Here is a 13,457-nt window from a genome sequence, read left to right as displayed (position 1 = left end):
CGAACGATAAGTGAAGGTTTTACGCAACTGTCAACGGTGTATGAAGGAAAACCACGCCTTCCCCGTGATGTGGAAATGGAATTGTCCAAACAGGTTGAGGAAGATGGAAAAGGTGCTAACGCTGGAGGAAGTGGCTAAGGCTGTTAAGGACTTCCGCCCAAACTTTTCATGCACGGATGCGGATGACCGAGATCCTGCGCCAAATCATTCTACACATTTGGTGCGAAGAACAGCTTCCGACCGACTGGTTAGGCGGGCTCGTCACCCCAATCTACAAGAAGGGGCAAAGATTCGATTGTGCCAACTATCGAGACATCACAATCCTCAAGTCAGGGTACAAAGTACTATCCAGAATCCTATGCAAGCTGCGACCAAAGACCGAGACATTTGTCGGCGAATACCAGTGCGGTTTTCGAGCGGGTAGGTCAACGCAACACTGCGACAATTCCTCGTCAATGAATCCTGTCCGCTGTTTTCGGACAGCGACCGTAGCGAGCCGATGTGCACGGTGTACAACGGTTGCCGCTTGAACACCGAGGCCTCGTCAGAAGAACGAGGTTGTGCCAAATCGGACGACCCAGAATCTGTCCCCGTGCCAGAGCCAGGTGAGCACGTCGACATTGAACAGAATGTTTTGCCCGGATTTGCGCCCAGTGTGCGTGAGTCCAGCCCTGCGTCGGCGACGGCGCTGCCAATGTGACAGCACAAAACGACGCAACGGACGAAAACGGCGCGAGCCAAAGCGCGTTTGAGTAAAGACGTGCTTGTAAATAGTGATCAGAATTATAAAGGTTTTGTTAGGAAGGTGAATTTCAAAGTGTTTTTGATCACCCGGAGAAAATCCCCTATACCAGGCCTGCCCAATCTTTTCGGCTCAATTTTCACATTTTTGATCGTCAAAATTACAATTGTTCATTTTTTCATGGTTTCTTTGATGGAATCCGTTCTCAGATGACCAGTGAACATAACTTTACCAAAAGTTTGAAAAAATATTTAAACAAGTCGTTTGTATCTACATTTTACGTCAAAAATCAATCCGGCCCGCGGGCCGGACCAATTGGGTCCTAAAATGAAGCTTAAATTGCTGATATTATTGTTTACAGCGATAAAGCTTATTTTTCTGAGTACAATGACCATTTGTACAACCACAAAGAGTTTAAAATGGATTTTTAAATCAATTTTGAAAAATTAACTTCGCGGTCCTTCTTGACAGAAAAGCTCCTACTTGACAGCTCGTTCCAAGGGGACCATAGTTGATCCATCGAAAAAATGTTGTCTTGTCAAAAAAAATGAAAAAAAAAGTGATCAGAAATGGGTTTGAATCGTGTTTTTTAACGTTGTACATAAAAATTTACATAGGGCTTTAGTACCCAATTTTTCACTTAAAACTTATATAAAAACGACCTGCAAAAATATTTTTTCAAACTTTTATCAAAGCTATGTTCACTGGTCATTTGAGAACCGATTCCATCAATGAAATCATAAAAAAAATCAACAATTGTAATTTTGACGATCAAAAATGTGAAAAATGTAGCTGAAAAGGTTGGGCAGACCTGTGATTTGGATCACGCCGAGGGCTCATTCATTTGTGGACCACCAATCAGTGAGGTACTCCTGAAAAGTGCAAAAATGCCTCACGGCATTTAGTTTGTACCCCGTTGGTTGGTCAAAGTCAAACTAAAAAGTGACGAACTGTCACTTTTTACACGGAGCTTATGCACACTATCAAAACAAACGTTTGGTAGTGTGTGTGACCTCCGTGTAAAAGGGGTGTCAAACTAAAACGTGACCCCGTTCGTTTGACAACCGTTAGTGTCAAACCATCGGGGTTTGAGTGTATACGAATTCGCTCACCTCCTCCAGCACATCGCCATCCACAGCTAAAGGGATGAGTCTTGGGTGGTCAACGTCCTTTGAGCCCCTCCCTTTCAAGTACTTTGTTTTCGTCGTATTCATGGCCAATCCAATTCGTCTTGCTTGCGTCTTAAGGGCGGTGTAAACCCTTTTCACCGTCTCTAGCAAGAAGTTGGACTGTCCTGTTGCAAATCATGCCTCTCGTGTCTATACCCGCTCTTCGCACAACTCCCGCAAGTCGGATGTTAAACAGCGCATTGGATAAGCTGTCATCTTGTCGTAACCCTTGATGCCCACGAAACTCCGTGCGTACGGTGTCAGCAGACGGCAGATAATCTGGGTGAGGATTTTATAAGGCGCGTTGATAAGCGTGATGCCGCGGTAGTTGCCGTAGTCCAGCTTATCGCCCTTTTTGCAGATAGGGCATACGACACCATCCATCCATTCTTCTGGTAGTTTCTCCTCCCTCCAGATCTTAGATCACCAAGTGGTTCACCCTCGCCAACTGCTCTCCTTCATATTTGAAGAGCTCACCGGGTAACCGATCTTTACCGGCGGCCCTGTTGTTCTTCAGCTGCCTGATCTCCTTCTTCACTGTCTCCAGATCAGGTGCCGGGAACTGTTGGTCAGCAGCGGGCGGTCTAAGCTGGGCTTCGAAGCCGTCTCCATGCGCTACATCGCCGTTGTGGTGCTAGTTGAAGAACTGCTGCCACCTGTTCAACACCTCGCCTTTGTCCATAAGAAGGTACCCCTCGGCGCCCCGACAAGTGTTGGCTTGCGGCGCATAGCCTTTGCGGGACCGGTTAACCTTCTCGTACTTTTTTGCCTTTCTTACTAAAGAAAGGTATAGGGTTTGCTTTTGGCTCCGACGCCAAATCAAGCTTCGTTCCCAAATCATTTCTCGAGAAATATTCATTCGAAAAATCTGCAAAAAATCATGAACGATCGATTTTCGACGCCCGATCGATTGACAATGACAGAATTGGTCTACCTCCAATATCCGAATTTTGGCGCTTAATTTACTGTAGAGCACGCGTGACGTCCGTGTGTGGTAAAAAAGTGCTCAATTTTGTGGTAGGGGGTTTCTCAGAGCCCACATTATGGATTTGAGCTCTCTTGGGCGCATTTGAAAGGGGATGTGCTGAACCTGAACCAGTTCCATACCAAATTTGAATTTATCCATTTTTTATGGGGACTCGGAGTGTGTTTTCACCAAATCAGGCGGTTTTCAAATGAAAATTCGGTCGAAAATTGAAGTATTGAAATCGTTTATTTATCCAAAAAATTGCATTTTTCCAGCCCTACATCCTCCCAAATTTTCATCCATGTCGGTAATGTGGTTCTTGATTTACAGCTTGTGGACTAATTCACTGTGAGGGGGAAAACCCCTAAAAAAGGTAAAAGCCAATTTTCATCAAATGCCAAAACTATTCCTTTGGCATTTTATCTAATTTTTTTTCTCCACATCATAATCTAGACCATACTCGATGTTCTGAAACAAATTTGACCTCATTCGGATTTACCGTTCAGATTTTAGAAAATTTCCATTTTTGCCTTTCTTACTAAAGAAAGGTATAGGGTTTGCTTTTGGCTCCGACGCCAAATCAAGCTTCGTTCCCAAATCATTTCTCGAGAAATATTCATTCGAAAAATCTGCAAAAAATCATGGACGATCGATTTTCGTCGCCTCGTCGACAAGTTGTCAAGTTGAGCTTCACATGCAGACGCGAGCAATGCTGGCGCGTGATGCTGGCGCGTTTAGAGTTTTGATACTAGATTACCCCCTTTTAGTGCAAGTTGCTTTATCGATTGCTCGTTCATCACACATCGCCTATCATTATTTTCTATGCTAAGCTTCAGTGAACGCAAACTTGACGCAAGCAGCTATCTGTTCTGAAGCCTCATGCTCATTCTTTTGCCTTTCTTTTTTGTTTTGCTCATTCTCTGATCGAACTCTGAGCGAACGAATTTCTGGGAAACGTCTAAGCTTCCCATGTGCCAGTGACAACGCACATCGCGGGTTTGGTTTTCTAGCTTCGGTACTAGCCTTTTTGTGTATTAGTATTTTTGTTCATCGTACCAGCGCACCAAGGTGGTTTATTCGGTACGTTTGCGTTTGTCGTAGTGAAGTCCCACCGAGCGCTCATTCGTTGTATGCTTCCCAATCCCAAAAACGCCTAAATGCTTGCTTATTGAAAGCTCACAATTTTGCCTAACGCCTAAATGACAGTTTAGTGAATTACAGTAGGCGTTTCAAAGCTTTCAAGAACATTTATGCGGCTTTACCGTTGCATCGTTGTTTACAACACGGCAAATTCTCGGGTGTTGAAACACTTTCTGCCAGTCATTTTGTAACCACTTTAACGCATTGGAGCAAGACGGAATTATTTTGTTTTCTCGTTAATTTTTAATATTTTGAAAAGTGCAAAAAACACTCAGAGAATACGAACAATTTAGCGATATGCAGAAAACATTACGAACATCGCAAATTGTGAGCTAATTCTCTGCCTCAAAAATAATTTGTTCTGATTTTAAAAATCGAAAATGCTTGTGTGCGAGCACAGCTTACAACCGGCCATGGCAAATGGGGCAAAAACCAGCGCTTTATAAGTTATGTGAAAAAAGGTGCAGGTGGTTATGTTACACATGACCAGTATGACAAAGAACTTTGCTAGATGATTGTTGAAATTTTCGATTAGAACGTCCGATCCAAATTTCCCCATGATTCCCTTATAATTACACAAGACAACTCTTTTGTGGTCTATTTCGTGGCTCTGAAACAGGCTGTTTGATTTGTAAAGTTTTAAGACATAATATCAACGTCCTATCGAACTAAGGGGATGAAAATTGCAAGTGGAGCTGAGCTGCCCTATTCAGGGCTCTAATTGATTACGAAATAGTTATTCTAAATTTCCAGAAACAGATTTTAGAAGTTTAACAGTCATTTTTCCCCAACTCTTATGGTTCGGCAAATGTCCCCCCATCGGAACATCCCCGGGGCCTCCGGCCACTTCGGAGTGTGGCCACTACTGCCGAAATTTCAAATTTCATGTCCAGTATCAAAATCCATAAAGTTTGATACCCATATTGTACCAACTCTTATGGTTCGGCAAATGTCCCTCCATCGGAATATCCCCGGGGCCTCCGGCCACTCCAGGTGGTGGCCACTACTGCCAAAATGTCAAATTTCATGTCCAGTATCAAAAACCCTAAAGTTTGATACCCATATTGCCCCAACTCTAATGGTTCCGCAAATGTCCCCCCATTGGAACATCCGCGGGGCCTTCGGCCACTCCGTATTGTGGCCACTACTGCCGAAATGTCAAATTTCATGTTCAGTATCAAAAACCTTAAAGTTTGATACCCATATTGTACCAACTCTTATGGTTCGAAAAAGGTCCCTCCATCGGAATATCCCCGGGGCCTCCGGCCACTCCAGGTGGTGGCCACTACTGCCAAAATGTCAAATTTCATGTCCAGTATCAAAAACCCTAAAGTTTGATACCCATATTGCCCCAACTCTAATGGTTCCGCAAATGTCCCCCCATTGGAACATCCGCGGGGCCTTCGGCCACTCCGTATTGTGGCCACTACTGCCGAAATGTCAAATTTCATGTTCAGTATCAAAAACCTTAAAGTTTGATACCCATATTGTACCAACTCTTATGGTTCGGCAAATGTCCCTCCATCGGAATATCCCCGGGGCCTCCGGCCACTCCAGGTGGTGGCCACTACTGCCAAAATGTCAAATTTCATGTCCAGTATCAAAAACCCTAAAGTTTGATACCCATATTGCCCCAACTCTAATGGTTCCGCAAATGTCCCCCCATTGGAACATCCGCGGGGCCCTCCGGATTGTGGCCACTACTGCTGAAATGTCAAATTTCATGTTCAGTATCAAAAACCTTAAAGTTTGATACCCATATTGCCCCAACTCTTATGGTTCGGCAAATGTCCCTCCATCGGAATATCCCCGGGGCCTCCGGCCACTCCAGGTGGTGGCCACTACTGCCAAAATGTCAAATTTCATGTCCAGTATCAAAAACCCTAAAGTTTGATACCCATATTGCCCCAACTCTAATGGTTCCGCAAATGTCCCCCCATTGGAACATCCGCGGGGCCTTCGGCCACTCCAGGTGGTGGCCACTACTGCCGAAATGTCAAATTTCATATCCAGTATCAAAAACCCTAAAGTTTGATACCCATATTGCCCCAACTCTTATGGTTCGGCAAATGTCCCCCTATCGGAACATCCGCGGGGCCTCCGGCCACTCCAGGTGGTGGCCACTACTGCCAAAATGTCAAATTTCATGTCCAGTATCAAAAACCCTAAAGTTTGATACCCATATTGCCCCAACTCTTATGGTTCGGCAAATGTCCCCCCATTGGAACATCCGCGGGGCCCTCCGGATTGTGGCCACTACTGCTGAAATGTCAAATTTCATGTTCAGTATCAAAAACCTTAAAGTTTGATACCCATATTGCCCCAACTCTTATGGTTCGCCAAATGTCCCTCCATCGGAATATCCCCGGGGCCTCCGGCCACTCCAGGTGGTGGCCACTACTGCTGAAATGTCAAATTTCATGTTCAGTATCAAAAACCTTGAAGTTTGATACCCATATTGCCCCAACTCTTATGGTTCGGCAAATGTCCCCCCATCGGAACATCCCCGGGGCCTCCGGCCACTCCAGGTGGTGGCCACTACTGCCAAAATGTCAAATTTCATGTGCAGTATCAAAAACCCTACAGTTTGATACCCATATTGCCCCAACTCTTATGGTTCGGCAAATGTCCCCCCATCGGAACATCCCCGGGGCCTCCGGCCACTCCAGGTGGTGGCCACTACTGCCGAAATGTCAAATTTCATATCCAGTATCAAAAACCCTAAAGTTTGATACCCATATTGCCCCAACTCTTATGGTTCGGCAAATGTCCCCCTATCGGAACATCCCCGGGGCCTAAGGCCACTCCAGGTGGTGGCCACTACTGCCGAAATGTCAAATTTCATATCCAGTATCAAAAACCCTAAAGTTTGATACCCATATTGCCCCAACTCTTATGGTTCGGCAAATGTCCCCCCATCGGAACATCCGCGGGGCCCTCCGGATTGTGGCCACTACTGCTGAAATGTCAAATTTCATGTTCAGTATCAAAAACCTTAAAGTTTGATACCCATATCGCCCCAACTCTTATGGTTCGGCAAATGTCCCCCCATCGGAACATCCCCGGGGCCTCCGGCCACTCCAGGTGGTGGCCACTACTGCCGAAATGTCAAACTTCATATCCAGTATCAAAAACCCTAAAGTTTGATACCCATATTGCCCCAACTCTTATGGTTCCGCAAATGTCCCCCCATCGGAACATCCGCGGGGCCTCCGGCCACTCCAGGTGGTGGCCACTACTGCCGAAATGTCAAATTTCATATCCAGTATCAAAAACCCTAAAGTTTGATACCCATATTGCCCCAACTCTTATGGTTCGGCAAATGTCCCCCCATCGGAACATCCGCGGGGCCCTCCGGATTGTGGCCACTACTGCTGAAATGTCAAATTTCATGTCCAGTATCAAAAACCCTAAAGTTTGATACCCATATTGCCCCAACTCTTATGGTTCGGGAAAAGTCCCCCTATCGGAACACCCGCCGGGGACTCCGGCCACTCCAAGTGGTGGCCAATTCCAATTCCCGCTCATGCCGGCTGGCATGTCTTGGCGTGTCTATGCCTCCAGGCTATCTGCTCCCGGGCCTCCAGGCCGTCTGCAAACGGGCCACCAGGCCACCAGGCCATCTGCTCCTGATGTGTTCTCGTCGACGGCCAGCAACAGACTGAATTTTCGGGACCGACCGAGCCTAGTTTTGTTAATTTAGATCGGGGACGTATGCCCCGCCTTTTTGCACCAATTCTCCTACATCTCCTTATTCGCTTTTTGCCGCGTCGACGATCCGAAAATTATGAGGTAGAGTGGGGGTGATTTTAGATACATCAATCTCACGTCTCTATATTGACTGATTGGGAAACGTTTGTTCAACCAACCAGCGTGCACCAAAAAGAGGGGAAATTTGCCGAGAGGGGAATTCGTCACGTAACGTTTTCGCTTCGCGAAAATTTTGGATTGACACCCCGTATAGAAACCTTAGGACAAAGTTCTTTGTCAAAATAAGGTTGAGTTTAGAATTGTATTATGAATGGACCATTCTTTATTTTGCTATTTCTTTAAAAAAAAAATCAACTGCCGTTAACTTCCTTTTGTAAGAAAGGCTCTATCTCACCCCAGGTGGGATTAAATCGGGTTTTTGTAATTAAGTTTCTTTATTGAACTATCTTATAATAATTACATTTCATTTACATTCTAAGTGGCATGGCTGAATGCTCTTCATCTTTGTTATATTTTTTGATTTTTATTTTTTTTGTTCACATTCACTACACATAAACTACAAATTGTTTTACATTTTTGCATTGAATCGAATAGATTTAGGTAGAAAAGAAAAAAAACACTTCAACAACTAATCCTAACACAAAACTAAAACAAAATTTATTCATTGAAATATTCGAAATCATTAGAACGAGTAAACTGCGAACTGTATTTTAAGATAAATCCTCCAAGCGTTCTTACTTGTTTCGCACGAGTTTTGCAAACACGCAGTGTTGTTGTCATCTCGATGAAAATATTCAGAAGTTCTTGTGGTGAATACAGGTCACTACTGCCTAGCTCAAGGGGTAGGACAGAGAGTTATATTGAGAAAGTCTGAATAATTTTGAGTAACATTGAGCCACTCAAATTTTTTCAATCCTCCCAAACGACGTAACGAATTTTGACACTGACATTTGGCTCCAGAGACGACTGACTTTGACAGACGCAAAAACCAAGCTTGAACAGAAACAACGTGGAGCGTAAAAAAATCGGCATTTCACACACGAAATATTTTGTTTTGCGCTGAGCAGCTGCAGGACGTCTCCGCATCGTCATCTGGAGGAGGATGATCTAAATGTGTGTAGGGTGCTAGTGGATTAGTAGAAATCAAGTTCCCCGTACTGTCCCGCGACTACTGGCAGTCGTTTTCGATCTTCACTTGTGATACGTACCACAAGCTTGTGAAACCCACAAATCAAATTGCTGTAGTCCGAGTCGAAAGATCGAGCCATTATGTGCAATGGTTGCAAAGGTATTCATTTAAGAGATGAATCGCCACGCGATCTGACGATGTTCGCGTGTTGAAGCATTTTAAGGGTCTTATGAAGCAGGCGTGCTCTCTGTTCCGCTTCCTCATCTTGGACGACAACATCCGGATGGAGTTTGACAAGGCCCACGCCGTCGCCTGCGTGACAATAAACGCTCTTCGAAACCGGCATCACCGAAACGATCGTCCAAACTATGAAAATCCACACGGCCAGAAAGTTTATTCAGCGGAACGGTTCGTGGGCGATTCGGAACATGGTTTAAAATCAGTGTGACACGTTCCTAAGTCACGGCGCCAAGAACCTGCTCAACCAGGCCATCGGCCGCCAAAGGTATCGAAACCGACCGCATTAAAAAACCAAGCAAAAATAAACACTTTTATTTATTAGTTTTGTTTGACTCCTTTGAAAATAGCTGAATTCTCGCAAGTACCCGCAGGAAATAAACGGAAATCGTCTTCTGGTTCACTCAAGAGAACTGTCCTCGTGGTCGCTAGTATCGAATGTTGTTTGGTGGTCTTTGCGGCTACCACGCAAAAAGGATTGGGTGGGACCCGGAAGACGATAGCGGCATCACCAGACTCGATAGACTTTGGATGATCCTTGGTGGACTTGCGGTGTGGCAAGCCAGCACTGGGATGTATACGTTGGAGATTTAACCGGAGTGGTTCAGCACGATGAGTTCTTTGAGTCGGCGACGTACCACAACGCACTCCTCGACAGACACGTTCTTGACGTTGTTTCCGGACTCGGCCTCCGGAATGGCTTTTTGGTGCATTTCGACGGACTTGACCGGGGCGAATACGATGGCGATACCGAGCTTGTTCACACCGGTTTCCGTTCCCTTGCCACCGATTTTGTTGACGTCCTTTAGGTGCAGATGCATGGGCTTGTCGGTGGGGCGGGTCGGCGTCAGGATGCCATCCATAGTCACAAACAGGCACTTGCCGTCAGCTTTGCCCTCTTGCGCTCGATGGCTCATCCCTTGAACTAGTAAATCTTGCTAGACGGTTCCAGCATGTTGTCTCCGTGCCATCCGGAGATGGGCACGATAGCGACGGTGGTCGGGTTGTTGCCGATCTTCTTGATGTAGGACGACACTTCCTTCTTGATTTTCTCGAAACGGGCCTCGTTGTACGATTCCATCTTGTTGACATCGACGATCAGCTGTTTGACACCGGGGGGTGAAGGCGAGCAGGGCATTCTCTTGGGTCTTGAATTCACCGGTACAGGCGGCGACGATCAGCGAAATCCGTAACAGGCGGAATAGATTGTTCTGGGTTTCGTTGAATGATGACTATGGAAACTTTAGCAGCATCGTGGCGTGAAAATATTTCTAACTTAACTGTAAACACGCTCTTCTGTCAAGCTCTGTCAAACACTGGTTTATTCACAAATTCCGCAACTCGGTGAAAAAAAAAATCATGGGGAAGCTTGAGTAACTCTGAGTAACTTTGAGCCACAATGAGTAATTTTGTAAAATTGAGTCACTCAGTTACTCTGTGTCTTACCCCTTGGCCTAGCTACTGCCTTGATCCGTTGATGCTGGCCCGTGTATGCTGGTGGAGTTTTGCGACGATTTGGTTGGTGCCTCGTCGTCGCTTGCTGCCGATTTTTACAAAATCAGCTCGTTTTGGACAGCTCCGATTCTTTGTCGAATGGTCGCCACCGCAATTGAAGCATTTGGCTTCGATGTTCTCGTTGATTGTTTCGCAAGCTTGAGTTTTGTGCTCACCTCCGCATGTTGCACAACGACTCTTGATGAAACAGTTCCTTCCACCATGCCCAAACTGCAAGCAGTTCGAACATTGTGTCACGTCACGGTGCACTGGACGATAACGTTCCCAAGTCACGATGATGTTGAAAATTGCCCGAACTGCTTTCAGCTCAGACGGCGTTGTCGATTCTTTCTCGAGATGAACCAGGTACAGTTGATCACGATACTTGATGTCCATGTTGTGTCTCGTCATCTTTTTTTTTTTTGTTCATAACTTATTTTTATTAGGTCCTTTTAGGTGCTGTGACCAGGTTAGGACCGAGGATCAAAAGTACAAAAAATAATAAAAGAAAAATAAAAAAAAAACCGGAACTGATCTAGATTATCATTTTCTCGTGCCATGTGTCAGCAAGTGTGCGATCACGTCAATCTGTTCCTCGGGTGTCTTGCACTGCCTCAAGCGACCTCTGTATTCTCTGTAAATGGACCACAGCTCCGACTCGCTGTACAGCTTCGGTTCGCCTTGATCCGCCTTCGGGGATGCACCGGCGCCGGCGCCAGTATTATCTGGACTTCTTCCTGCGGGACGAGGATGTTTTTCTTCCGTCCCGACGGACGGCACCGCTCCAGGTAGCGGAGGAAAATCCGCCGCGGTCAACGTGCCGGAGTCTGTTTGTCCTTCTTCCATGCTGGCGGCTTCGGCTTGGACGCCTGCTGCCTCGACTGGATGAACTGCGCACGTTTGGGACAGCTGCGGTCCAGACCCTCGTGAGATCCAGAGCAGTTGACACACTTCTTGGCTTCCGTTTCTTCTGCTTTGCACTTTTCCGTGCTGTGGGCACCCCCACAGCTGCTGCACCTGGGCTTGAGATGGCAGTTACTGGTTCCGTGACCGAACTGCAAGCAGTTCTTGCACTGGGTCACGTGCGGTTCTTTGTTCCGGTAGGCCACCCACCGGACGACGACTGGTCCCACTTTCTTTACCTTGCTACTCAACTCCTTCAAACTGGTGTGCCCCTTGGGGAAGAGCACGATGAAAGGCGTCTCATCGATGGCGGGAAGCTGCTGCTTCCGCCTGATGGCGTGTACTGCCAAGACGTCCAACTGATGTTCCGTCTTGAGCAGCTCCTTGACGTAATCCGGTTCCGCGTTCGGGAGACCTCGCATTACTACCCGGTGCGGTCTCGCACTGCGCTTTCCGTGCGTATAGAACTGCACCTTGTTCTTCTTCAGGTGAGCTTGCACCGTGTCGAAGTCGTCGCTCGAGAAGCACGTAATTTTTGTGCCGTACCGCGTCAGTTTGTGTTCCGGCTGGACATCACATGTCGACATCACCTTCGCAAGGCGGGCGAAACTCGTTTCTTTCACCACCAGCGGCGGCTGCTTCTTCTCCCCGGCCGACTTGCCGGGTGCTGGCACCACGGGGGTGGTTTTTTCTGCTGCTGGGTTCGCATTGTTGTTGTTGTTGCTCTTCTCCGCTAGCGGGCTGAACTTGTTGTTGCTGAGCAGTTTCTCCACTTCCTGGCCATTGCCGTCGTTGATCTCCTCCTTAGCCTTCCTGCGCCGAACCTTGATCACGGGACGAAATTCGCCCCCGTCCTCTCCTCCTCCTTCGGAGTCTTCCACCTCCATGCCCGTCGCCGCCTGCGTTTTGGGCTGGAACCCGTCCGGTTTCTCCCACACACTTTTCTTCATGGCCGCGTTCCAGTAGAACAGCCTTCCATCCTCGGTCCTGTGCTCCGTCCACTCACTCTCCGCCGTCGCGGCCGCCGCCATGGCCGTCGGCGAAAGTTAGAAAAAACACCGTCAAAAACGCGCTAAGCTCCAATCAAAGGACACACGTCTGCTCTGGGCGAGCTGTCAAACTGGAATGTCTCGTCATCTTGAAGACTTCGATCACGTTCAACTTAAGAGTTTTGAGCTCTTCTTTCAGCACACTCACATCCATGTCGTACAGGCCACGGAGGACCTGTTTCATGGGGCGTTTACCTGTAGTATTCAATCTTTGTGCTGTTCAGGAAATCCCGAACGTAGTTGTAATCCTTTCTGGTAGCACGGGATTGAAACTCGTCTGAAAAACCTGTATCATTTTCTCAATCAAAACGGTGGCGCCGCGTGGTGGTAGCTGCCCTGTTTATTACACTGTGAAATTATCCATGGCAAATCCAAGGAACCTAAAGGTGACAACAGAAATGTCCGCCCAAAAGGGGTGTCGCAAAAAAAAAATATTTTTTAAAAAATTACCAACAAATCAGCAACGAATTACAAGTTTGATAGTCGAACTACACTTAAAAGTTTGTTTTGTTATTTGTTTTTGCAAAACCGCATATTTTTTAACAAGAGTGCCAAAAATATTCGTAACTACCTTTTGCCTCTTGGTGGCGCTTTGTGTTAGTATGTGTGTGGTCGATATTTGCGGACGTGCACGCAGAACACAGAACAGTGAGAACTAGTGAAAATGCCTCACTTTTTTCTGATACAAGTCACTATATTGAAATTGCTTGAAGATTCATACCCGTGCTGGTAGGTAGCAGAATTTTGAGTCCATCAGCACACAAGCGAATGGAAGCTCGTAAAGCACCAGATTTGATAAACCCGGCCAGCCACTTTCGCACCGAATCCGATGACGATGTTTTCACAAAAATGGGTGACACCTTTTCCCGTCGTTCAAATTCTTCCTTCTCGCTCACGTCCAAAGGGAGGGTAGCGA

At 46.5% G+C, this 13,457-nt stretch overlaps 1 protein-coding gene across 1 annotated transcript; it reads right to left on the bottom strand.

The window, feature by feature from the left end:
- Positions 1 to 8,571: 8,571 nt before the first annotated feature.
- Positions 8,572 to 10,256, bottom strand: LOC120425862 (elongation factor 1-alpha-like). Its single transcript, XM_052710172.1, is given in 2 exon segments — positions 8,572 to 9,996; positions 9,999 to 10,256. Coding segments are annotated over 2 exon segments (546 nt in total). The 5' UTR covers positions 10,234 to 10,256; the 3' UTR covers positions 8,572 to 9,685.
- Positions 10,257 to 13,457: the final 3,201 nt, after the last annotated feature.

The sequence above is a fragment of the Culex pipiens genome, chromosome 3 (assembly GCF_016801865.2).
Source record: "Culex pipiens pallens isolate TS chromosome 3, TS_CPP_V2, whole genome shotgun sequence".
NCBI lineage: Eukaryota > Metazoa > Arthropoda > Insecta > Diptera > Culicidae > Culex > Culex pipiens.
The sequence above is the reverse complement of the archived record's forward strand: the minus strand, read 5'-3'. Positions and strand labels throughout refer to the sequence as shown.